The following is a 27,075-nucleotide window of genomic DNA, read 5'->3' on the forward strand; positions in this document are numbered from 1 at the left end:
TCTTGTGCTCAGGTCTTAAGTTTTTGCAGATGTGTGGGTATCATTTTTCTCTGAATGGAGCAAGAGATAATCCAGTTCCTAAACTGACCATGTGGATGCTACAATTTGAGTGTGGTGGCATGCTGGAGCGCACTGTACTAGAGCTATTGGAGACACTGCCTACTTTTTTTGTAGGTTAAGCATCAGTGATCTCTGTAGTCACAGATACTTGCATGTGATGATCCTGTTATTTAGAAAGTGGAGGAGCTTGTAGATGAGTCTTTGCAGGAAAGCAACATGACTTGTTTCTGTGGAGGCTTCAAAACAAGAAGGTGCTGTGTGGCTATTGGCATACACGTGAGGACCTGTTGGAAGCTGCCTGGCAGAAAAGGACCTCTGGGTGTTGGTCAACAGCCGGCTGAGTATGAGCCAGCAGTGTGCCCAGGTGGCCAAGAAGGCCAATGGCATCCTGGCCTGTATCAGGAACAGTGTGGCCAGCAGGACCAGGGAGGTGATCGTCCCCCTGTGCTCGGCACTGGTGAGGGCCGCACCTCGAGTCCTGTGTTCGGTTTTGGGCCCCTCCCTCCAAGAAGGACATGGAGGTGCTGGAACGTGTCTGGTGAGGAGCGGCTGAGGGAGCTGGGGTTGTTGAGCCTGGAGAAGAGGAGGCTGAGGGGAGACCTTATCGCTCTCTACAACTGCCTGACAGGAGGCTGTAGCGAGGTGGGGGTCGGTCTCTTCTCCATTGTAACAAGTGATAGGACGAGAGGAAATGGCCTCAATTTGTGCCAAGGGAGGTTTAGATTGGATATTAGGAAAAATTTCTTCACTGAAAGGGTTGTCAAGCATTGGAACAGGCTGCCCAGGTTGGACTTGATGATCTTGAAGGTCCTTTCCAATGTAAACGATTCTATGATTCTGTGAAGGTTACTTTTTTTATTATCTGTTTCTCTAGCATTCAGCTAGTGTTCTTAAAGACCTTGAAAAAGGAAGGGCAAAGCTGAAAAATAAGTTATCCAAAATTCAGCAGAAGGTAGATGCCAGAAGGCTGTAAGTAGAAAGTGATGCTCACATTAGAAAACTTGCTTTGTTTTGAAGTTCTCTACTTTTTTTTCTTGAAGTATCACCTGTTACTACAAATCTCCATAGCCATAGGTGCAGCACCTCTTGCAAGAGCTCCTACTGTAAGTCTGCTACTGCAGTTTATCTTGTTGCTCAGCTTAGACTGCTCTATTTTTTCCTCACTGTTGTGTTTGGAGGCCTTTCTTCATCCACACTCCAATTCTCACTAAAAGCAGACTGTCGATTTACCATAGATCTTGTAATCTTTTCACTGGTATGTCACTTATGGGTGATCGCTTGTCTGTCACACAGATTTCTTCTAAAGCAAAGTCAATGTGCCACTTCAAATCAAGAATAATATCTATGACATGTTTAAATACAGGAAGAAAAATTAAGTGAGTTTTAATTTCCCCCCAGTTCCTTTCTTGGTACTGGAAGGCAATACTGCATAGTGTTAGAGCTTTTTAAGGGTTGCTTTTAGTTGCACCATTGTACAAGTTTCACTTTCCTACAAGATCCAGCTTTCTCTATCCAAATGGTCAGGTCCCTTGCCTGTATTCTCATCTTACACCTGTCTCATAATATTTGTCTTGACCTTGAAATCCTCTTGACCTGCAGTAGTCTGAAGTGGTTCTTCCTGACTGCTACCCTTACCCTGTATGCATTCAAACTTAATGTAAATGGTTACAATTAATTAGATACAAGCTTGAATTTCAAGGATGTTTGTTCATGTACTAAGCGTAGCTCAATTACACTGATTCTGCTTTTATGAGAAGTATAAAGAGTACCTTAAATATCTATGCTGCACTGCAGATGAATCAACCTACTTTGCACCCTTTTGCTGGCTCTTTCAGGAGATATTTCAGCAAACGGAGGATTCTGGCTTTATCTAGATGTCATATTAGTCATTGACATGGCAACTACTTGGAACATAGGTAGAAATTTCAATGCTAGCTTTCACTTCAGTGTTGTACTTTCTCTTGTATATCCATCTGGCCTGAAAGATGTCTTTTTAAGCATCCATGTATTAATGATGATCAAGAGCAACCATTTGGTAGATGGTTCTAGTCTGGCCATGTGTAATTAGCTTTTTAAATGGAGCATGGTTGCTATAGCAGAGAAGTGACTTCGTGGTGATCTGCAGGAGATGAGGGCTGTATGTGAAGGGGCGTGTTACTCAGTAGCTGCGTCCATAGGTCCATGTTGGGAGCGTAAGGTCTATACGGTACCTAACACAAGGCAACTCAAGATGTGGTTCAAACAACAGTAGTACTTTGGAGACAACAAAGGCCAAAGCAGTTGAATGTCCTGTCCTTGTGACTACAGCAGCAGTGCTGTCTGATCTGCCTTTTTTTAAGCAGACATTTAGTGTAAGAGCTAGTCTTCTGTGTGGTGTAATGCAGCTGATAGACATATATTTGCAGGAGCTGGTAGTGTGGCAGATTCGGGCTGGTGGCTGCTGCTTTTACCCCCCCCCCCCCAGCCCAGGCAAGAGTACTTTGTAGTGTGAGAAGCAGCAGCTTAATACTTGGCAGGCCTCAGTGATCTGCCTCTGTGTTTTGATTTTTGACTTAAGGTAGGTGTCTGTTTTGAAGTCATTAAATGAATTAAACATATCATTTGAACTGGTCTCCCTTTCCTTAGTGGGCCAAAGCTCAAATTGAGACTTTAGCACTTCAATAATATTCTGGAATTTGAGGGGGTTAGTCTTGTTTTGAAAAACTAAATCTGAGATCTGAGCTGGGATTCATCTTTCTTTAATTCTCATCCCTTGCAGTGCAGTATACTGGCAACCAAGTCATTGCTGCTCATGAGTAAAGCTACACTGATTGTAATGCTGTGAGCTCCAAATCATCTAAAGTACAAGGCAGGGGTGAAGAGAGGTAGAGAATGACAGAATGCTGAATGCCTCTTGAATTTGGCTTCTCACTAGCAAAAAACACCCAAAACCTGTTACCGTAGAAACAGTAACCTCAGGAGCAAGGATGGGTATATATCAACTAATGCACTTATTTTAGACTAAACTTTAAACTTGATCTGTTTGAAGCAGCCTGTGATAATGGAGCTGACAGGCGCATCATTATGCAATAATGTGAAAATATGTTTTTGTGTCTCAAACGTAGGCTTCTCGCTAGCCAATACCTTCTGACAGAGTGCTGGTTCCTGCAGTGAACTGGAGGATGCTGGGCAGGGAGGCAGCTTGCACAGGTGTATCAGACCTCGCTGGCTCATACAGGATTATAGACACTTGCACAATGGGGCATCAGTTGTATCAGTATAAGATTATAAATCTAGACTAATGCAATGCTGATTGTGCATTAGGAGATGGTGCTGCTGTATTTAGCTCTTTGGTTGCAAGTGGTACAGCCCAGCAGACTTGCTTACTACTGCTGAGTAAGTGTTACCTGCGTCTGCCTAGATTTATTGCCTGTGACCAGCTCCAAACAGGAGGGTTCATGGTCAGTAATGCAGTGGCTGAAAAATAAGTAGCAGGACTGTATAAGTGCTTAGTTGGTTTCTGTGTGGCAACCAGTGTAGATAAGATTTTGACTGCAATTCCTAGGTGCTGCCATTCAGTTTCTAGAAACCTATATCTGTTGTTTAAATAAAGGCTGGTATGCCAGCTTGAGAAGTCTTGTTAGAAGAACTGCTGCCTGCCGTGCTGAGAAAGGCGAAGTTGTGTAACACTGCAGCACAGTGCTATGGTTTACACTTACAATGCTATAAATATTCCTTTCCCCTTGCTGCTTATGAAAGAGGTGACTGCATCAAGACCTTCCCAGTGTGTTTAGCAGAACATGTGACTGTCTGTCCCTTGAGGAGAGCTTTCCTCTTGCATCCAGCCTGGCTTGCATATGAAGAGAATCAAGGCAATTAGTCATTTACTGACTCATGAATGGTGCTTGTTTTAAAGAATTGTCTAAAAATAGTTAAAACAGGCAGAAGGGAAGAGTGTTTGTGTATCGAGCTAGCTTGGACATAGTTCCACTCACAGTTGCAAGTGTATGGCTTGCTTCACCAAACAATAAGGCAATCTGCTGTGTTTTGGTGAGTATGCAAATGGGGGAATGAATAGGTGAGTTCATAAAAACTCTGTCAAGCTTGATGCAAAATGCTGCAGAACTGGGATATGTTTTTGTTGTGATCACTTGAATTTGAGCAAACTAAACTATAGAAGTGACCAGGATGAGTCTGAAGTAGATCATACTTGCTCATGCTTAACCATTCCATAGCCATACCTGTATGTAAATCTGCTTCAAGAAAGTAAATTACTTACCCAGGAAATGAAAGTTCAAAACGTGAGATGGAACAGGATGCTGAAGATGTCGTAGGCTAATGCAGCTCTTGATAAAAGAGACAATCTTGTGAAGCCTGGCAAGTGGAGGCAGGTACCCAGAGTGCGAACCCTGCACACACTCAACTGGAGGACTTCCACACGTGCTGCCAGAGATGCCAGTAATGTAGCATGATACTTTGAATAAGCAGCCTCAAATATTCCTGCCACTGCTCTAGCAAAACTCTTATTATTTTTGCAAATAGAAAGAGTAGGAAAATTTGCTTCTTCTGAAGTGGTCACAACCTGTTTCTAGAACAGCTGCAGTAGTGTTAGAGCTTTACCAGTTCGGGTGCCAGCATCCTCAGCTCTACCTGCAGTGGGACGATTTCAAGTGCCAGCTCCTCCTCTAAAGCAGAGACCTAAGAGGAGATGTATGATTTGGAGTAAACTTTAGGTGCAGTATCACCGAGTATCTCTGGCTCCTTCAGCAAGTATTAGACACCGTAGGGAGACTTAAGTTTCACACATTTGGAGTTATTCTTCCTATTTTGCCCAAATGGGGAAATCAGTGTGTTTATACAGATACAAGTAAGAATTGAGTCATCTGTTCCTGCCCGGAAAATAGTCACACAGACTAGCCTTCCTGCATAACACACACCCAGTGAGCCTGATTTCAAGCCATACAAATCATCTATAGTCTGTGGGCAACCAGAAGGCATCAGACCCAAGAGAACAATCTCAACATGAGGGAGTTTTCAGGACTCACATGAATTAATTCACTTGGTCACTCATCTTCTAACTTGGATCAGAGATGTGGCCCTAGTTCTCTAAAAGCGCAATGAATGTCAATAAGCATTGATATGGTGCTGCTGGGAAATGAGGCCAGAACTGGGACTAAATTACCAGTCTACTGCCCAGCTCTGCCACAAGAAATTACTGATCTCCGAAGTCATAATATCTGGAGCTGGAGCTGAAATAGCAATGTTGGTCCTACATTCATTTTCACCTTGTCAAATACTTGACAACGCAGTGTGGCTAGCTTTAATGCTGCTTTACAGTTCTGAAGCTGGATGATACCAAGGTGCTTTAAACCTCATTGATGTGAGAAACGGGGTGCTAGTACTTACTGCTGACCTCTCCTGAACGTGATTTCCAGCACATAGTATTTAATACTGCGTGCACTAATCCAGGCTTAATGTGGGAGAGGAGAATCCATTAGGTGAATTGTATAAATGCTTGATGCGCTGGAAGCAGTAAGGGGCATTTTGTGGGATTAGATATTAACACTTAACCCAGCTGTGGTCTGTAGTTCCTGTTCTTGTTGGCTTTCTTGTATGTTAGATGTACGGTGTAGTTAGCAGCACGCTGGCAGGAGCCATTCATTAGGCATGCAGCTACGGGAAGCGATGATGTGCACAGCGAGAAGCCTGGTCATGCCTGTTACAAAGAAAAATGAGGAGCGCTTGTGCTGTCTGCGAGTGCTGTAGCTCTTGGGGTGGGTGATCTGTAGGAGACCTTGGTGGTACCTGCACACGGAGTCGGTAGGAGCTTGTCTGTGGCTGGCTGTAGCAGATAATTACAAAAAAAGCACAAAATAGTTTAAAAACTCTAATGCTGCCATTGTATCTGATCTTAAATACAGTTTGCAAAGGATGCTCAGTTTCACTGATGCTGTGTTTTCATAGGGCTTGCATTAAGCTTGTGATGTTTTAAGATAGGAATTATCTTTAACTGGCACTTCCAGAAACACCGAGCAGCTGCAGTTTCTGTTGGCCACTGTGAAAGATGCTGGTGCTCCTGATTTCCCCCCATCAGGTCAGTGGTGATGCTGATGGCTTTCCAGGAAATGTGTGCTCTTCCCCCCACTGCTTTTCTGCAGTGGGAAGATAGCAGGGATTCACTATTCCTGCCCTTGCTGCCTGAAAATCAGGGACCTAGGTTTTGTCAGCTTGAGAGGAGTAGAAGAAATCAGTGTCAGACTATAAAGTGTCATATACAACTAGGCTGGAATAAATACTAAATTTCTAGACAGCTGAAGCTAGGAGAGAGTCCTGCTTGTGTTAGTGCTCACCACTGAGAGGGAGATGATGTTAATATGTAAGAGTCGAGTCAAGTGTATGGCAAGATCTCCAGAAACAAAGGCACTGTAGTAGTTACTCACAGTGACTGAATCAGGACTTAATTCAGTGGTTGGTAGAAACATTAGGTTTGTATTTTTAGTCAAATAGCGTGGTATCTAGTAAGACTTCATTTTTCTGGCATACATAGATTTCACTATGGCTTTGCCTTATCCAAACAGAAGAAAAATAACAAACCTGAAGTGCAGCCACTAATGAGGATGCCATGGAGCAAGGCAATAAAATAGGAAACACATTGACCACACTGGTACAACACTCCTAAAATGTGTCATGGTGTAACTTACAGGTTGCAGTTCTTGTGTGGTAGCTGTAAATGTCTATAAAGGCCTGAATCTTCTGCCAGGCTGGTCTATTCAATGTAACATGAGAGGAGTTTATTCTTTTTCTAGGGACTGTAAGTATGACTAGTTATAAATTGGGGAAGGGGGAAATGGGTTGGTGACTGTGGTCTCCACCCTCCTGGCTATTGAGTATACTCAGTGGTATCAAAGAGCCACGGTGAGCAGGCAGCTAAAATCAGGACACTGGCATAGGATTATTTTAGTTCTGTTTAAGCTCAGCTAGAGGAGTCAAACACACGGTGAATGCAGTAATGGTTGGGTGCTTGTAGACAGGGGACTGGGCTGCACCTTTAGTCCTCCTAAATTAGTGTGTCTGGCTGTAACTGAGCTAACAACAAGCTGCCCTAAAACTCTGCCACTCTCCAGCACTTACCAGTGCCTGGCTGAACTTACCAGAAATAGACTCAGCTGATTTGCCTTACATCAGTGAAATTGTAGGGGCAGAAACCTTTCTGTGAGCTACTGCTGTATTGAAAACATTTTATTGCCTAATTAGGTCTTTTTGTCTCTTATGTTTAGAATTGGGCTTTTAGTGAAAAAACTGACCTGTAATTGTGCCTGTTGCTGCATCTTTGCTAACAGTCTTGCAGCTTGTCTTGGAAATTCTTGGCTTGCTTAATCCACTCAAATAACATTCAGTGAGAGCAGAGTGGGTTTATGTAATTTCCCATAATTTCTCTTACAGAAGAGATGCAGAGTAATTCTCTGGGACCTGCTTGTAATGCCCTGGAAAAGCATTTGGTTTCACTTTCCAAATTCTGAATGATCTCAACATAAGGACTTGAAAGTGATGCTTTTTTTTTTTTTTTTTGAAAAAAAAAAAAATCCCTGCCTGTAATGTGGAGTTTCCTAGTTTGGTGGGTTTTGACTATGAAATCAGGTTTGTAGAGAGGCTTCGCTTGCTTTATGCTCCAGTACAGCATCTTAATGTGCTAAACTACAGACTAGTTAGAAATGGCTTATCAACAAGTAATGTGACTCTGATTTCTCTAAACATGCAGCTGGTTACAGGCAAGCTTGGATCTCAGCTGCTTCCACATCAGAAGAAAAGGTTTCTCTAATTCCTCTCCAGTTGCATTTTCTGGCGCCAGAGCTCAAGAAGCATCCTTCACAAAACACCAGCTTTGTTTAGTTCTGTAATGATTGTTATTGGAGGCAGGCAGATAGCCCTTTTCTATTAAAGAGTTGTGACTGCAAACTAGGATTTAGAAGTTTGAAACAGTCTTCCAGGATCCTACAGCTTCTGCATGGGTCTGCATTACATACAGAGACCATAACTGGTGTTCCAGGCTCAGCCTTTGCAGTGGTCTTCCTGAGACAAAACCCTCAGGGTTAGACAATTTGAGAGCAGAGGGTTTTTACTGAGAGAAATGAGACCTGCTTCCTCAGCTCCTTGGCCATGTATGTGGGATATAAACATGGTAATGCTGGTATGCTACTCACAGTATGCTTTTTTTGGTTGCCTAGAAACTATACCTGTGTAGAAGACTTGCAGGTTCTGCCAAGAAGTCTTGTAGCTAGCTCAACCCTGAGTTTTGTTGTCTCTTGCATGTTTAATCTCAGTCCTTGGGCTGTTTTATGTCTTGGATCTCATGAAACTGCACGTAAGCAGAGGAATGGGCTTTCTTGGGAAAACCCCAGTGGTCCGGAGGAGTCTGCAGCTACACGAATCTGCTCTGCCCTGGGTAAATCTCTGCTCTGCTCCCAGTGCAGGGTGGCACGTTGTAGAGCTGGGCCTGCCCTTGCTGCAGCAGCAGCTCTCTTCTGTGATGGTGTGGTGACAAGAGGCATTCACTTGCTCTTCTTGGAGCAATGCCGTTCATGTAACTGACCTTAAACTGCAGTCTAGGATTTTAAGCGAATCATAAATGTTTTGATTGTGAGCGTGCTGTGGCAAATGACTGCGGGGTGAGGACTCGGTGCTGCTGCAACATCTCTGCATACAGTCAGTATCACGAGCTGGCATGTCCAAAATGTAAAGCCATGTGAGCTGCTGAATTTGTTTCATAAAGGTGAACAGAAAACCTTCATTTCTTGTCTACCTCGCACTCTGGCCCCATAAAATTTGGGTTGCAAGGCAAAGGCATGTGCCAATTTATAAGTAAAACTGTAGCCAAGTACTGAATACTCAGTAATCCAATTTGGTTGCCTGCTTCTGTTTCTGGGAATAAAACTTCCCATAGTCTGTTGTGTTGAACAAGGTCAGCACCCTCTGTCCAAGTGGCATGGTTAGATGCTTAAGTGGATGGGGGTGACCTGGGATTCTGCTCTAGCCATGTGCCACCTGCTTTTGGGACCTCTTCTTGCGTTGCCAGTCGCACGTGAGCCTGGCTGTGGTGCACGGGCCAGGAGATGCTTCTCTGGAGGTCCCACACTAGACTGGTGGTGGAGCTTTCTCGGTGGGTTGAGCAATGCCACGGGAGGGGTTTGTGCTCCGCAGCGCAGCAAGCAGTGTGCAAGTCCCCCTTTCAGAGGGGAGTGTTTTTGGCGCTTAATCAGTCCAGATTGAGCCCCCTTTCCTACTGGTTGGCTTTTCACTGCTGTAAATGGCAGGACAGCACAGAGAAGTTAATATCCAGTGCTGGGATCTCTGCAGTCTTTCCACATCTGACTCAGCTCTGAGAGTCTTGCCCCACAGCTGGCTGCTGACCTCAGAGGCACTGGAAAGTAATATTTGCTGTCATCGCCCATCAATATTTGGTTCTTCAAGTTGCATTGGTCTGTTAAACAGACCCAGATGGTATTCAGACTTGGGAAATGCTTGTGGTGGCAAGAAATGTAGTATTAGGAACACAGGTAGATGGACCATCTTAACTCTTCACACAAGAAAAGGCAAAAAAACTTTGGATCTCAGTAGAGCAAGTATCTAACAGGGTTTTTTTTCTGCACAGAAAGAGTAATTTAAAATATTTGCAAATAGAAAACAGATCTCTTCACCTTCGCAAACATTTTTAGCCTGCTTCTGAACCTGGAAAGACAGCAGTTGTATCTTGTGTTCCAGCTTTTCAAATCTATTTTACCCTGTTTAACAACAGTTGTTGGATAGTGCTTCTAGAATTAGGATGTGGTAGATACTTTTTGGCTTGTTTTCTGAGCATTACCAGCCCAGGTCCATCCTGGTGTTTAGATTTTTCTTGTTCAGTTAGTGTTTTGCTCATAAGAAATCGTGTAGTGTTATGCTGTGGGGCCACATGGGCACTGGTATGTAAAATGAACAATTTAATGGCCTTAATTGAAATTATTTTTTCCAGTTTTTCACTGTAATGGTAACTTGGTGATGTCTTTTTTGTTGTTCTCTTTCATAACTAAAATATTTTGCTTTTTTCCAGGCTCACATTAAATTTCCTATTGACTATCCATATTCACCACCTACCTTCAGATTCCTGACCAAAATGTGGCACCCCAACATTTATGAGGTAAGACATTTTTAAAATAATCTTAAGCATGTGAGAAGGCTTCCTATTTCCTTAAACTTCTGAAAGTATTGAAGGTACTAAATGTCTCTAACCATAACTAAAGTGGTTAGCTGTTGGTGTTAAATGTCAGCTTCATGGCTGAACAGTGATATCTAAACATTGTAGGAAATGCTGTTCTTGTAGGCAGGGATGGAGCCGTTCTCATACCTGCAAGTGCAGCAGGCAGCCCCAGCCAAAGCGCCATGCCGTGAGCACTGGCAATTTTAGGGGACTGTTGGATCAATGCTGGTGTGTGGGGTCTTACCCTACTGTAATACTTAGGCAACTCGTCGTTGTTTGTACGTAGTTCAAGTACACTTTAATTTGAGTATATCCTACAAAATTGTGTGCTGAGACAAGAAACAATGGAAAACAGTCTTCTGCAGCAGACAGCCTACAAATGAAGGGGTTTGGACTTGGGGTGCTCCAACTGCAGAAAGAACTGGAGCTGGGCTGGAACCCAGCTTCAGGAGGAGTCATGCACAGCCTGGTCACCCTGGGACCAGAGTGAACAGATACCTCCAGACTTCATGTCTGCTAGCCAATTTGAAGTAGCCCTTAGTTCAGTGTGTGTATGGGCCACATTCAAAGGGTAGTGCTGTGGGCTAAGTCCATAATTGGATCATGGTACAACTACATAGCAGGTGCAGAAGGGGAATGATACTACATAGAAGCAATCAGTTCAAAATTACCAAATTTCATGGAGCTGTATTTGAAAGCTGAAGGCCTGTTCTGGCTCAAAACTTGACTTTTAGTGGAGGCCAGCCAAATTCTTGCTAAACTTTTGGATATCCTAGAGAAGTCAGCCTTCTAGGACTACTGGTTGAATAGTTTGAGGAGCTAAAGGCCTGTTGGTGCAGCTCTGTCACCTTATCACAGGTCTTCCTGTGAGAGGTTCTGCAGGCTTCCTTTGGGCCCATTTCAACATAGGAATGTCACTTCTCTTCCTTGCTGTGAGCAAATCATGGCTTCAGTTGATGCCTTGGGCTTGGAAGGCCCTTTTCTAACAAGTTGTTGCTCCTAAATGTCCAGCCTGGAATGAGCGTGCTTCAAATGTCATGGTGAAAACCTGCACTGATGGTTTAGTAAAAAATGGCCAAAAGCCTCTCCAAACTTCAGTGCAAAACAGGGTAGTGATCAGCTTTAATTACTGGATGCTCAGGAGGATTGCCCTAAGCCCAGCGACATCCTAAAATCAGTCATCTGACAGTCTTCTGACTAGAGTTTTGGACTGGGCGCAGAATCTTGCATGTAGCCAAGGATGGTGTTTCCCTTTAAGGCTCTATTTCAGTTACATAGGAGTTTCATCTATAAATAAAGACAACTTTGAGACCTGCAGATTATTGCAGATCCATACTGTGGATGTTGATTCTGAATCCAGAAATTCTCATGCAGGAGGTGAGTGGGGAATGGTTACCAAAATGGTATGTACAAAACGAGTCCTGGAAGGGACCTCTCCCAGTCCTGGTGGGAAGGATGAATAATTGGCTCTAGAAACAACTGAAGGTAGGAGGAAAAACTAACCCAAAACTTGATGGGTGTATTTTGGGGTTACTTGTCAAGTACTCCAGCTCTCAGCTTTATACTTTGTGTTCATAGCAGTATTTCTTGGAGCTGAGGGAATCTGAAGCAGCTTGCAGGCTGTTTTGGAAACAACATTTAAGCAATGAAGATGAGGCACTGGGATAACTCCAAATGAAACTGAGAATAAATCAGCAAAGGGCTTGAGGTTTGAGTGTTTGTCAAGGGAAGAGGAGGGAGAGATCTTTCGGTGTAAGGAAAGGTGAAAGAAAGTAGCAGTTTACAGAATCTGCTGGTGGGACCAGATGGAGAAGTTGGGGCTGACATTCCAGTTCTGAGCAAAGAGACTTGAGTAACTTGTGTGTGTTCCCCATCTCCAGTTTACTTGGGTTGTCTAGTTGAATTTCGGTAAAACTGCATTCAATTCTTTTTTTATTTTTATGACATAACAGTTCTCAGTCCTAGTAGAAGTCTAGGCTGTTCCCCATTGGCAGATGAATACTCCATCCTCCTTGTTTCTATCTTTCAAAAATGTATGTAGGGAAAGGCTCTCCCCTTGACTACACTGATCCCTTAAAACGGTGTGCTGATGTCATCAGGCCCCATGACACCTTTACCCTTCCAGATTCTGTAATGCAGTGCTGCCCTGCTTGAATTTGCATCCCTCTATATTTTCATATTGTCAAATATCTGCTTGTCCACATGCTGCTGACCTGATTGCTCGAGGAACTTCACCCAAGTGCTGTGATGCTTTCTCCTGGCCACCAGCACTGCATTCTCACAGGAGCTGGTTAAAGGAAAAACTGGGTAAACTTATGGAAATTATTAATAAAATCAGAATAGGCTGTGAATATAATCTAATATTAGTAAGGTCAACTTCACCTTAAAATGATATTAGAAATATTTCTAGATTGCACAAGCCTGTTTGGAGTCCTAAAAAGGAAACTGCCTTGTTATGGCAAACTGTTCCAGCAACATAAGTGGGTTCTTGGGTATTCAGCAGCTCCAGGTGCTACGCTGCTGGGCGTAGTTGTGTTCTTGACAAAAACCTGCTTCAAAATGATGAGGACTTGGTAGATTAGCATACCTGGCAGGGTTAGTGAGCTGCTGAAATCTGGATAGTGATCACAAGCCTCCAATGTTGAAGTAGCATCTTGTTTGGCTATAAAACAAATGTCGTTGTTAATCAAGGCAAGTTGAAATATTTGGGAGGCCCTTCAGGTGAGCTGCTGCTATCTGTAGCTGTGATCTCTGGCTCAAAGGCATGGATGCTATCGCAGTGAGCAGCACTGCTTTGTGCTCTGGCTCCATTATGTCGAGCGGTGTTGGAGGGTCCTCAGGATGTAGCTGAGACCAGGTGCGTGGGGAGCTGCCAGCCTGCAGTCTCAAACAGAGACATCTTCTCTCTTTTTCCTATCATCAGCCTGTACCTTGGATCAGGGTGACAAGGGACAGTGTGAGCGCTGCCCCTCAGCTGAGGCCGTGCCACCTGAAGGTGTGGGGCTACCTTTAGGAACTTGTAAGTCATCCCAGCAGCCAGCTGCAAGAGGCAGCAAGCCAGCAGGGCCTGGAGAGGCCAACATCTGCAGGCCAGCCTCAGGCCCCATCTGCACCTTCACCCCATCCTGCAGTAAGGCATTGGGACCCCATGAGTCCCTAGAGTCAGCTTCAGTGGTGGGTATCAGCTGTGGTGCGTACTGTTACAGCACTCCTACAAAGTAATCATGTCAGAGTGCTGTTGCTGATGGAGAATTGGTTTTATGGGCTTCTTAAAGTGTTTATAAATGGTAGGCATTATGGAGCTTTAAATCTATATTCAGGCTATAAGACTGGTGAGTAAAACACAGATTGAGGATTATGTGGCTGTATGGCTTCTGTATGCTGCCAAAATATTCTTCCTCTTGCATGCTGGAAGGGATTTGCAGTTAAACCTTCAGAAAGGATCTCCTGCTTTTTCACCTGATATTTCAAACAGCTGTGTCCTAGGGGAGTGGCGTAAGCCTACCCCACACCATCTGTTCAACCTCCTTGTGTCCCGGGAGGAGCATTGTTTTGGTACCTGAGCTAGCAGAGAGTGCCAAACCCTTCAATTCAAAAATTCCTGTAGCTAACTCAGCTACCACTGGGACCAAAAAACTTTTTTAACCCTACTTTGGGTCTCTTGTGACTGAAGGTGATTTCTGTCACTGTGACAGTACTTGCTATCTGGAGACCAATTTAGTTTTATGTGACTTTATTACTATTTTTGCTTGCTTTGCTACATTCTTTAAACCTCTTGAGATTGCTTTATACCAATTTGCAGACTAACTCTGTTTAGCAAGGGAAACTTTTTTGAACATATATGTACAGTAGACCCAGGAAGAATTGAGAACGGCTTCCAGTTCTTGCATATTTTTACTGGCGCTTGAGGTGTTCATATCAACAAGGTTAAACTGCTCAGAACATAGCCAGAGCGGTGGATTTGAGTTGTCAGACCTCTACCTCTTTTCTCAGCTTTTGTTTCTGTCTTGCAGAATGGAGATGTATGTATTTCAATTCTTCACCCACCTGTAGATGACCCACAAAGTGGAGAGCTGCCATCTGAGAGGTGGAACCCTACCCAAAATGTCAGGTAACAGTGTGAATCCATGATGCACAACAGTACCTTCAAATGCCTGTCATCTCTCTCCAAGACTAAGGCCTGTGTTGGGAGAGGTTTGGAAGGGAATTTAAGACTTTGGGCGTTTTAGGGCTTGAATTGGGTAGAAACCAGACTTACCAAGCTATCTAAAGATAGTAGAGTGCTGTGTGTCCTGATGCTGGACTAACGATGTAGAGACTTCTGTGCTGTTCACAGGGTTTCATGCTCTTAAAGCAAATTATCTCAAATGTTCTAGCATTTCCCAGTCCATGTTATCCTACACTTAGGTTTTTCAAACTCCTCCAAGATACCACTAGTGGAAAAAAACATTTTTGAGTATTCAGGCCCATTCAGGTAGGCATAATCCTACCGTTTGACTTCCAGTATTTGTCTATCTCCTGTCCTGCAGCATTGTTATCTTGAGCAGTTAGCCAGGTAGTTTTCTTCCTGCCAAAAAATCCCAAAGGATCACTAAGTACTAGAGGCATTCAAGGCTAACCTGTCCATTTTTTTGAAACACCGGCTGAATTTCATTCTCATTACAAGACATTGCCAATAAAGAACTGATAAAACTCCTATCAAGTAGCAGCTCACTGACCTGTGCAGCTGGAGTAGTGAGTGACGTAGTGGAAAAACATTAAAGTAACGTACTTCCTGTTCTAACTTCTTATCTGGATAATGAATCAGAAAGTTAAAATAATTGCCTCTAGCTTTTTAGCATATCATATGACAATTATGCTTGCTTTCAGAGTGATTTATTAGATATTGGTTCCCCAACTTGAAATCCTAGTTATTTATTGTTAAACCCAGCTAGGGATCTCAGCACACCTGAGGGAGTGCAGTGATTTGAAAAGGGTTGTCTGATAGTTTTACTCAGCGTTCATCTGACTTGGCTTCATGAAATTAATTTGAAAAGAGCGTTTGTCAAAGCAAAGATCTAGCAAGAGGGATTTATTGGATTCTTGACCCTTGGAATAGGATTGTAACACACATACTCTGCAAAGTGCTGAACTAGAGCTAACATGGCAGGAGACGAGGAATTGTAGCACTCAGCAAATTATAACAACCGATGTTCCTCCTGGAGCATGCTGCTTCAAGGTTAAAAAGGCTCAAGAGAAATGGTGCGTCTTTAGCTGTATGAAGTCATGAAGTGCTGGGAATCTGACCTTCTGAGCTTGAGGTAAATGTTATCCAATCCATCTGTACCAAGTACAAGTGAGTATGAAGCAACCTCTCCTAAAGTTCTAGTTCACATTTTTAAAAAAATGAAAAAGCTTAAATACTGTTTTAAGCTATATATTGCTAAGTTGTGTTCACCTGTCCCTCTGCTCACATGGCTATTAAACTTTTTTCACACAACTGATATGGCTAGGACTAGGTGACAAGCCTCAACTCATAGTTAAGAAACAGCTTTGGGCATTAATTACTTACATCACACACATTTTGAGTATAGAACCATAGAATAGAATCGTTAAGGTTGGAAAAGACCCTTAAGATCATCGAGTCCAACCGTTAATCTATGACTGCCAAGTCTACCACTAAACCATGTCCTCAAGCACCACATCTACACGTCTATTTCATTATATACAACCCTAAAGACTGACATGAAACTTCTCATGGTGCTAGTTCTCTGATTTCTGGTCTCCCTTACCATGGTGCAGTTTTTGGTGCTTATGCTCTTGGAACGTTTTGGGCTTAAGGGTGACTTTTGGGGAGAAAACACTCCTCAGTTGTATCAGCAAACAGAAATAAAACTTGTCCTTAACTGCTAGCCTGCTACCAGCATCACCTGTTGGGCTAAGTGCCGACAGAAATGCATCCTGCTGGGGTCCCATCTGGCTTTGCAGGGCTCCGGAGTGTCAGACAGGAGGCAGCAGGGCTGAAGGTGTGGGAGGGAAACATGCTGGTAATAAGCTGGATGTGTAACCTAGGGCTTCTCTTCAGCTGCTAAATTTTGTAAATCTTGCGAAGTATTGACTGTTTGCTACAGATGACTGTGGTTGCAGTGTCTGGGAGTGGGGAATGACACTTTTCAACTTCGAGAGCACCTGTGCTTCTGCCTCTAATGGTGTAAAGCATGCTCATTAGTTTTTTTTTTTAAACACGGTCAGTATGGACTTTTCCCATCACTCAGAGCTAGATGAGGCAGGCATAAGTAAATACAGCAAACATCCAGCAAGATGTGAAGGAATGCAGCTGTGATCTGTGTGGCAGAGAATACTGCTTTTCTTGTGTCCTGAGTCCCATAAAGCTGAGGAAACTGTGGCAGGGCTTAGAGTTGAGGCTCTTTGATCACTTTAGTTGCCGTATCTCCCCTGTTGCCCCTCTGTCCATTGAGGTGCACAGGCCAGAACTGAACACAATATTCAAGATATTGGTACATCTGTATGTTGTGAAGGTAGGTGATGCCCTGTCTCACTATTGCTTTGTTTCCTGAGGATGCCCATTTTTGTTGGCTTTTTTGGCTGCCTAAGAGCTGGACGGTTTCTGCAACCAGCTCAATGCACTAACATGACTGTCAGTACAGCCTAAGCCAAAACTTTATACTGGAGAGCAAAAATGTGCTAGGACAAATCCATACCTACCTCTAAAGGTGGCTCAGAGAGACTACAATGTGGATAGCAGCTGGAACAAAACAAAACAAAACAAAACACACACCCCCCCCCCCCCAAAAAAAAAACAAAACAAAAACAAAACAAAAAAAAACCACCAAAAAAACCCATTTTTCAACAAGGTATATAACAAGATGTGCTGGCTGGGAGCTCCAGCCAGTCTACGTAATATCTGTTTTGGATTAAATTCATCTGTGTCTGAGCCTGCTGTTGATACATGGAGAGAAAAAGGCACTCAACGGGTCTGTTTCCTTGAGCCTCTGCTGGCTGCTCTGCCCTGCTGGTAAAGAGATGTAGAGGGAGTCACTTTGAAGACAACAGCCCTGTAAACACTTAAAACAGCTCACTCTTCCTCAGAATGGGGTGGGGGATGTAAGAAAGCAGAAGGCAGGCTTGAAATCCCCACTCTTCATGCAATCAACTTGCATGAAGTAACATGCTAGCTCAGCCTCTCCTGAGAGAGAAACAGATCCCTGACAATATCGCAGAGGGTCAGTCTCTGTCCAGTCCAGCGCAGTTCGTGTCTGATGCCGAGGATGTTTTCAGTCCCATGTGGTTGAACTTTTTTTTTTGTGGTTCTGATCCTGTCAGATCCCATGTGCTGGGATCCCTTCCTGTTACTGTACCCTCTTCACCTTGCTTGCCCACAGTAGCAGAGTTTGAGTCAGAGTGGACTGTCCAGCTCTTAAGGTATCAGGGTGATGGAGCTGATCTAATGTGCTGGTGGGGAATGAAGAGTGCAGAGAACCTCACCTCTAATAGACAGTTGCCTTGGTGTATTTAGAATCATAGAATCATTAAGGTTGGAAAAGACCCTTAAGATCACTGAGTCCAACCGTTAACCTAACACTGCCAAGTCCACCACTAAACCATGGGGTTGTTGTGACCCAAGTGCAGGACCCGGCACTGAGCCTTGTTGAACCTCATGCAGTTGGCCCCAGCCCATCGATCCAGCCTGTCCAGGTCCCTCTGCAGGGCCTTCCTACCCTCCAGCAGATCGACACTTCCACCCAACTTGGTGTCATCTGCAAACTTACTGAGGGTGCACTCGATCCCCTCATCCAGATCATCAGTGAAGATATTGAACAGGACCGGCCCCAACACTGAGCCCTGGGGAACACCACTTGTGACCGGCCACCAACTGGATTTGACTCCATTCACCACCGCTCTCTGGGCTCGGCCGTCCAGCCAGTTTTTAACCCAGCGCAGAGTGCACTTATCCAAGCCGTGAGCAGCCAGCTTCTCCAGCAGAATGCTGTGGGAGACAGTGTCAAAGGCCTTACTAAAGTCCAAGTAGACAACATCCACAGCTTTCCCCTCATCCATTAAGTGGGTCACCTTGTCATAGAGGGAGACCAGGTTAGTCAAGCAGGACCTCCCTTTCATAAACCCATGCTGGCTGGGCCTGATCCCTGGGTTGTCCTGCACATGCTGTGTAATGGCACTCGAGATGATCTGCTCCATGACCTTTCCCGGCACCGAGGTCAGGCTGACAGGCCTGTAGTTCCCTGGATCCTCCTTCTGACCCTTCTTGTAGAGGGGCGTCACATTTGCTAACTTCCAGTCATCTGGGACCTCCCTGGTTGACCAGGACTGCTGGTAAATGATGGAGAGTGGCTCAGCAAGCTCCTCTGCCAGCTCCCTTAGTATCCTCAGGTGGATACTGTCTGGCCCCATAGACTTGTGGGCATCCAGGTGGAGGAGAAGGTTGGTGACTGCCACCTCTTCAACAACCGGGCTTCATTCTACATCCTATCTCCATCTCCCAGCTCAGGGGCCTGAAAACCCTGAGGATGACCAGTCTGACTTTATGTAGCTTTGCAGTGACTTTGGAGTCTGGGGTACCACAGTGGAAATTGGATTCTCCTCACTTTGTTGGTGGAAGTGTGGTAGAGCAGATGCTGAATCCAGACGTGAATTCCTGTCCTTGGCCTTCCCTAGACTTTGCTTGCTCTACAGTAAAGCTGCTGCAGTGATGCTGGAGCTGAGGTGCTGGTTTTACAGCCTGTTTGCTGAGAATCAAAGGCTTTTAAATGAAGTCCTGAGATGAAGCAGAAGATGGTCTCTCTTCTGCCTGTCATTCCAGTCAGACCAGACAGTTTTTTCCAGAGCTGCTGTTCTCCTTTCCTACTGAATTACATCATTTGGAAAATAAATTGTATAAGACTCTCCTGATAGCTGTGCTGAACAGTCTCCCCAGACACAAGTGTTTAGTTTCAAAACCTTTCAAGAAACTCAGCATCCAAATGACCAAGCATTTCCTGGAATTATGTCCCAGATAGATGACCTGGTAGATGGCTCAACACGCGCGGCTCTGAATGTGCCCCTAAATCAATGCAAGTACGGCTGGGGCTGTAGTCTCCTTTAATCAAGTTCTGCAAAGCAGTTGCTATGTGCTGCTGTATTTCAAGACTTATTCCTTGTCTCTTGTTCTTCCCTTCCGTTTAAATCGAAAGCTGTTGCCAGCAGGAGCACTGCGGACACATGAGGCTGTTGTGGTGGTCGCTAACAGCCAGGTAGCCGGGTGTGTAGAGCTGCCTGATGGGACTTGCTGTTGAGTTTTGTGCTGGTTGTGGCACTGTGTGAGGAGTAAAGGGCTGAGTCTCTGAAGCGCAGAGGGTTGTAGGAAACGTAGGAGAAAGGTCTGGGCACGAGGGAGGTGGTGTTTGCCCTGGTAAATGCCAGCAGAGCGGGGCAGCTAGCAGCTCTGTGCTGCTGCTAGAAATTGAGGAAGGCTCTCTGTCTGCCAGGGGTTACGTGGCTGGCTCGTGCTGGCGCTGCTGAGTACCAGCAGCCGAATCCTGCTGGGCCCTTGGCGGCTTGCCTGGGTATTGAAAAACATCTGCACTGCCTTCCCCTCGCCGTGCTCGGGTGCTGTTACAGTAGCCTTAGCTGTGCATGGGCTGAGGAGAGGAGAGACCCGGCCACAGCTCCAACCTCTGAACAGCCAGTGGGGCAGGGAAGGCAGTGCAGCCTCATCTTATGGGCTTGGGTCGTGGTGGTTCTCCTCCCTACACAGGGGCAGGTGGAGAGCCTGGCTTTCTGCTGGGATGCCAAGTATCAGGAGGAACAGGCTCACCAAGTAGGTTTCCAGCCCCACACCATCCATGGGCAGTGTGGGCGAGCTGAATTTGGGTCTGATCTGAGCTTTAGCTGCCACCCCTTCACAAGTGTGTGCACAGACATGATGATCTGTAGGCAGATTAGGTCCCTGAAGTTTGTATTGTGTCACCTTCCCTAGGCTGATGGCCGGCATCTGAAGTTCATAAATATCTGCTCTCACTTCAAGTATTACCCTTAGCTATCCTTAGCTTAAGCTTTACTTTAAACAAGTTTCTGATGCATCATGTAAAGAGGTCGTCGGCATCCAGAATCCATGAATGTGTTAGCTCTGACTCTGCTGTTGTGGTTACCTTTTTCAGGACTATCTTACTGAGTGTAATCTCTTTGCTTAATGAGCCCAACACATTCTCTCCTGCCAATGTGGATGCGTCAGTCATGTTCAGGAAATGGAGGGACAGTAAAGGAAAAGACAAGGAGTATGCTGAAATCATAAGGTAAGCTTTGCCATGTGTGATGCTGTGCTACCAGCCTCCTGCTTTGAATCCAGTTTTTTTTTTTAGGATTTAAGATTTCTTTTGAATCTTTGTTTTATAACAGGCTGCTTGCAGAATTTGCTGAAACCAGCTTCTTGCTGGGGTTGCTTCTTTGGAAATGAATTTTACCGTTTTATTCCAAGTCCACACTTCTGGTCCCTCTAGGGTTTTCAGCACACAGAAGCAGTGCAAAATTCTGGAGCAGGAGGACTGGGCTGATCTGTCTTTAAATTGTTCTTTTTTTTCAGACTAATCTGGCATGATGCTCTGCAAAACCTATTGGCTGCTAGTAAATCCCAGTTGAAGTCCCCGCTTGCCTTTAAGCGCTGCCTGCATTGCTTGGGATGTGATTCAAACTGACTGCATCCTACTAATTCTGTGCTTAATGCACTCATGAATCATAATCTTGTCCCTCCAATTCGAAGGAATATCGGTGGGATTTGGCAAGGGCTTGCAGAGCTGGGTTTGATTAGCTGGAAGCGCTGTTCAGTCTTGACTGTCCTTTGCTTGAGAAGTTCATGGTCCATCAGGTGCTGCAGGGAGATGATGTAAACTTGAGCCAGGGTTGCTGCGGAGCAGCGGATAGGCCACCCAAACTGCAGCGTGACCGCTGACACGCTTGGCTGGTGAAAGACCACATCTGCATTGACTCCTCTAGCTGGGCGTGCAGGACATACTCCTGCTTGGAGCTACGCAGGGCAGTCGGGTCTGTGCAGAGAGCCGCGCTGGGAGGTTGTCTTAGTCCCCTCCAGCTCCCTGGGCTTCAGTGGGGCTGGATGTTCTCCATAAACACAGTATGGCAGACTGACGAGCAGGCGGGTGGGGGTGAAGGGACAGGCTGCCATCTGCTCCTCTCTCTGCTGGGAGGCAGCACGGGCCAGCAACAGTTCACAGCCTGAGCGTGCAGGGAGGCAGCAGCCAGAGCCTGTCCTGGGGTGATGGGAAACACTCCTCTCCTGCCAGCCCCAGGCAGTGCCGGGGTTACGGCTGCATCTCGGGGTGCAGCCACGTGCTCAGACTGCTCTTACTCTCCAGTGGGAGCTCAGAGCTGCCAAGTGCTTGTGGGAATTGCAGTTTTGAGCACACTGGGGTAGAGTCATCAGTGGTGCAGTCAGTAAGTCATCTTAGGAAATCCCTTACCATCCCTTCTGTAGCAAATGTAATGAAATTTGCTCTGGGCTCTGGCAGGTCTCTAATGCGGAGTGCTGTAGTATAACTGATTTCATATGTTGCTGAGAGTGTGTGCACGCTGCAAACACCCTTGGAGTGCTCCCAAGCCCGGGGCTGCAGGAAATAAATCTGTTTCTAGTGCTGCTTCAGCCAAACATCAGCTCTCCTGACTCTGGGCTGCCAGGAGGGCTGGGCTGGCGCTGGGGATGGCCGGGAGGTGGGGAGTCGAGCCACGCTGCTGCTGGCACACAGCCCTGTTCACGTTGCTGTGCCCTCTCCCCCGCAGGAAACAGGTTTTGGCTACCAAAGCCGAGGCAGAGAAGGATGGCGTGAAGGTCCCCACTACGCTGGCAGAGTACTGCATCAAAACTAAAGTGCCTTCCAATGACAACAGTTCAGATTTGCTTTATGACGACTTGTACGATGACGACATTGACGACGAAGACGAGGAGGAGGAGGATGCCGACTGTTACGACGACGATGATTCTGGCAACGAGGAGTCGTGACCTGCTCCCTCTATGCCCCTGTACTGCCCTGCCGACTCAGGCCAGAAGGGAGCAGCGGTAACCTAGCAGCAGTCCAGCAAAAAAGTGTGGGGGGGGGATCAAAAAAAACTTTTTGTCTCCTGCTGTCTCCTGTTGTATGGATCTGTTTGCTCCTTTTTTATGGACCTCTTAGAGACCCTTCACAGAATGTCTGAATTCTTGCATTCTTAACCCTTTCATCACTGTATTATGATTTCTTTTTAAAAAAGAAACTCCCCTTTTCACTTCTACGAAACGCTCACAGCGAAACAGGTTTGCTCGCGTTTAGATTCTTGAATTACAGTCTTGCATTGAGATGTTTAATGTATTTAAAGCTGGAACAAACCCATTGGAAGCTGGGTTTTTGGGAGCTCAAGTGCTGCATTTACTGGGAAGAAAAAAAAAATCCACACAAAGCAAATTGCCAAGGTTTAGCTGCTCCATTTACAATAATAGCGTGTGTACATTCGTTTAGCCTTGTGGTGGTGGCTTTTCCTTTATAAGGTGTGGGGCGGAGAGTGTAAAGCTACTGTGTGTTGAGCTTGATGGGATGTCACTGAAAGGTACAGTATTCCTTTTCAGCCTGCTCAAGTTAGGAAATAGCTGGCCCCTGGAGCCCCAGAGGGCACAATCAGCTTTGTTTCTGAAAAAGGCTTGTGATGTGAACCCTAAAATAAACACTTAACACTTCACGTCTGTACAACTGAGCCCTGGGTTGCTATTTATTTTTTTTTTTTTCAGACTAGGTTGGGATTGAAAAAGTGCAGTTTAGCCGTGCTGCTGAGATCTGCTGCCAGCTGCCCCTCTCCGGAGGGAGGAGAACAGACGTGCATCCCGCTGCCCAGCAGGCCAGCGTTCATCCTGAACTTCTTTTTGGCAGTGAGAGAGACGGATAGCCTCTTGCCCCAGTGCTTGCTAGCAGCCCTTGCTTCCCACAGTGCTGGCCTGAGCCTTCTTTCCATTGCTTATGTAGGTCATGCGGTGGTAAACACAGCTCTGCTGCAGCTCTGCGGGGCTGGCAGAAGTCAAAGCTGCCTTTGGTGGCTGCCGTGGCGGGGGCGCGGGGCAGAGGGGATGCATGCGTGCTGGGCTCTCCCCTTGGCTGGCTGGCGGGGGCATGGGTGAGCACGTGCAGCCCCACAGGAGAGGGTACCCAGTGCTTTCAGGCTGGAAGAGAAGGCCAGGCGCAGGGTTTGACGGGCTATTTAGCAGCATGCTCCAGCCAGTGCACTGAGCTCGGCCTCCTGCATGTTTTTGGGAGCTCTTGGCAGAGCTTAGGGCCTTCCTCGTGGGCAGGGGGGGGATCCTGCATGCTTGTCCCTGCAGAAGCCTCTTGGTCCATCAGCACCCTCACCCTGTTGCAGCGTCCTCTTCTTGTTCGGCTGTGGTGCAGTGGCCTGAACTCACCTTTCGCATGATGCCTTGATCAGCAGCCAGCCCTGCCCTCCTGCGCTGAGCCCTGGCACCTCCAGCAGCAGACCTGAGGTGCTGGCCCTGCTGGGGTGAGACCCTCCTTTCCCACAGGAACAGAGGCAGTTACCCTGATAAGAGCTGCGGGCTTGGGCATTTGTTTATGCCTCCCTTTCCTGTATCTCAGGGTTTTCAACGGTATGTCACCAGCTGCGATCCCTCGAGGGGTATTTGGTGGGAGTAAACTTTGTTCTGCAATCAGCTCGGTGGCTGTGTCCCAAGGCGAGGAGTGGGATGAGCGTGAGCAAGCTCAGTGTGCTGCCTGGAGGGAGAGGAGGGGAAGGCAGCCCTTGGGGAGGGGAGGAAGGCTGGTGGGGCTCTGTTTGAAGTGAGCAAGGCAGATGTGTTTTCAAAAAGTTGCTTGGCTGGGATTTGCTGCAGCAGGGACAGTCCCTGCTCCTCCACCCCAGGGCGTGCTGGTGGTGCCCCCCTCTGCACCCTGTGGAGCAAGGGCAGCCCCTGTGGCGATACCTTGCCCCCCAGTGCTCCCTGTGATGGTCTGCCCTCTGTCTTGCATGTTATCTGGGGAGGCAGCCGGGCCCCTCCCGAGCTGTCCCACAGGGGCTGCTGCAACTCAGCCTTCCACCAAGGACTGACAGCCCCTCGTGCTTTTTGGAGCCGGCAGCGGGGCTCCCACGCATCTCGTGAAGGTGTGGGGCACGCTGCAGCTTCACTCCAGCCCTGCCAGGACAGCGCTGGTGTTGGCAAATGGGTCCCTGGGCCTCCTGGCTGCAGGAGGGGTCTCGGGGCTGCACCAGGACAGGGACACGGACCTCCAGCTTTCAGAGGGCTGTTGGGGGTGAAGGAGCAGAGTATGGCGATACTGGCTGTGCTGATGGCTTGGTTCGAAATGAGGATACTGCATCTTTCAGGATTTCCCTTGTACTTTTGACCGTCTTCACTGTATACTCTCCAGTGACTTGTATTTTCAAGCTTGGTGTTGTAAGATGCGTTATCATGACTCTTCTGTTACCCTTTTTTAAAGACAAAAAGCAACCTATTTTGAGAGCTCCTACATTAACCAGACTAATTTCTCTTCCCCACTGTCCCGTGCAGTGTCATTGCTTGTTGACTTGCTGGTTTCCTTTTTTTGAGATACAAACTGAAGTATTAAGGGTTTTTTTTTTTTGAAACTATTTAAGAGATTGAGGGGAAAAATGTTTACCTGATCTGTGTATTCTGTTTTTTTCTTAACTCTTTTCTCCTGTCTCAGCCAATATTAGCGTTTACATTTGCAACTACAAGCCCCTTCAAATGCAGTTTTCAACCATTCTGAAACCAGCAGGGTACACTAGATTTCTTAGTAGTTTTCTTAGCTGAAATCCCAGATGTTTTCCTTTTTTTTTTTTTCCAGTATAATTTACCAGAAAGAATTAACTGATGCATTTTTGTGTTGTCTTCCCCTTCAGTAGTTATATTTTGTCTTTTCTGCACATCTGTCTACTAATAAAAATGTGAAATGAAAATATCCTTGTACTGTTAATTCCCTGTTAATTGACCTGGTTTATTTGTATGGGTTACTTAAAGCTTTGAATAACAGCTGTTCACAAGTTCAGTACTGCTCCAGTATCAATGCTTATAGAAGGTTATGGGAAATGAAAGCTGCTATTTGATAACCAAGCTGAAGAATGCACTGATTTAGAGAAGAACATTGGCAAAAGGCCATGGGCTTTGCTGTTACAGTTAATATTCCCAAGTCAGAGAGTGGGAGACAAGTGGGAAGATAGTCCATGGTCTCCTGTGACTGGAGCTGGGATGGGGGACGTGGGGCAAAGCCACTGCTGCTGGGGGGGGGGCGGTTTGCTGCTGGTGGCTCATTCCCTGGCAGGGCAGGAGCACAGCGCTCCTGAAGGGGCAGACGAGGCAGCGGGGAGCTTGCTGGGGCAGGGGCTTTGAGCTGGTGCAGAAGGCTGGCAGAGGAATCGAGGTCATCACTGTCAGCCCTTCACGGTGCTTGCCCTGCTTGGCCCATGCTGTTCCCTGCAAGCTCAACAGCGAAGTTTGTTTTTGCAGTGCCTCAGTCAAGCTAAAATTAGCAGGACAAGCGCACATTGTTTGCAGCACAGCAACTGCTGAGTCAAATGTGTTTGTGGCCTGAGTGCTTCAGCTTCACAGCTGTGCTGGAGGAATGGTGAGGGCATTTCAGAGCTGCCTTCCCAGAGGGGGTCTCCATAGTGGGGAGGGGGAGTGAGAGGGGTGGTGCTGTCTGGGCCTTGGGACTTGGATCGGGCTTGCTTGTCTCCTGCCTGGCTCCTACAGCCCCGGGCTGCCCAGAGCTGCCATGGCTGCTTCATCCAGCAGCAGGTGTGGTACCAAAGGCACGACAAACTCCCCAGCCTGCCCTGCACTGGGTAAACCTGGTTGCCACTTGCATAGGCTTTTGGTTGGTTGGTTGTTTCCCCCCCTTTCCTTGATGGCTGAGCGCAGCTGAGCAGCCGTGGCTCTGCTGTCAGGCTGTGGAACAGGGGATTAGAGAGGCAATTGCTGCAGAAAAGCCCTGCTGGAACCAACAGTGCAAGGAAACAGGAAAAGAGGAGGGGAGCCTGCGTGTGGCCGAGGCGGGGTGCTGCCTGCGGGCAGGGCCCCGGAGCAGCTGGGAAGGTGCTGGCATTGCCTTTGCCGCCTTGTGCTGGGGAAGAGGACGGTGCCCGAGGGCAGCACAGCCCGTCATCGCCTCCAGGCCTGGAAGTGCCACCCACTGCCGGGGGTAGAAGCCATGCAGCTGGGGACAGCAGAGAAGCGCTGGCTGAAGTCCTTGCGAGGGAGCCTCCCTTGCAGCTGCTCTGCAACAAACCTCAGGCTGAGGGGGCTGCTCTGCGCTGGCACCAACTCTCACGCGTTGCCTTTTGCCACTTCCAGCTGCTTCTTGACCCTGACAAGCAAGCGAGAACTGACGCACCCCGGCGGGGCAGCAGTGGATTTCTATAAAGAACGCATTCAGTGCGTGAAGATGGCTTTGGGGGAAGTTTGTTTTTCAAAGAATAGCTCCTGTGAGCAGCTCTGACCACGGGTAAATGAGGTGCCATTGCTGTAAGCCCTGCAGGCTCAGATGCTGCTGCCGCCCCTGTACAGCCTGGCAGCGAGCCCCCAGCCTGCAGAAACATTTTTGCCCTCCTTGACATTCAGGCCCCGGAGCCGGTGGCAGTGGGGCAGCAGCTGCCAAGGGCACGCAGCAGCTGCTGAAGTGCGACCAGTATCAAAACTTGAGCTGGGGCAGAGGAATGCCAGTGCAGGTCATGCTGTGCTGCTCAGAGGTAGGGGGAGGGCTGGGTGACAGACTGACTTCTGCCAAGCCAAGCGCGTCTCGCAG

At 46.7% G+C, this 27,075-nt stretch overlaps 1 protein-coding gene across 2 annotated transcripts in view; it reads left to right on the forward strand.

Moving 5' to 3' along the window:
• Nucleotides 1–22,985, forward strand: part of UBE2R2 (ubiquitin conjugating enzyme E2 R2) — a 53,536-nt gene extending 30,551 nt beyond the window's left edge. For both annotated transcript variants that reach the window (XM_082337210.1, XM_082337211.1), the window contains 4 exons: nt 10,127–10,213; nt 14,287–14,384; nt 20,428–20,562; nt 22,058–22,985. In XM_082337210.1, the coding sequence (XP_082193336.1) occupies nt 10,127–10,213; nt 14,287–14,384; nt 20,428–20,562; nt 22,058–22,277 (540 nt within the window). In that variant the 3' untranslated portion in view covers nt 22,278–22,985. The remainder of the gene's footprint in view (nt 1–10,126; nt 10,214–14,286; nt 14,385–20,427; nt 20,563–22,057) is intronic.
• The last annotated feature ends 4,090 nt before the right edge of the window (nt 22,986–27,075 follow it).

Source organism: Platalea leucorodia, assembly GCF_965183815.1.
Source record: "Platalea leucorodia genome assembly, chromosome: Z".
NCBI classification, from domain to species: Eukaryota; Metazoa; Chordata; class Aves; order Pelecaniformes; family Threskiornithidae; genus Platalea; species Platalea leucorodia.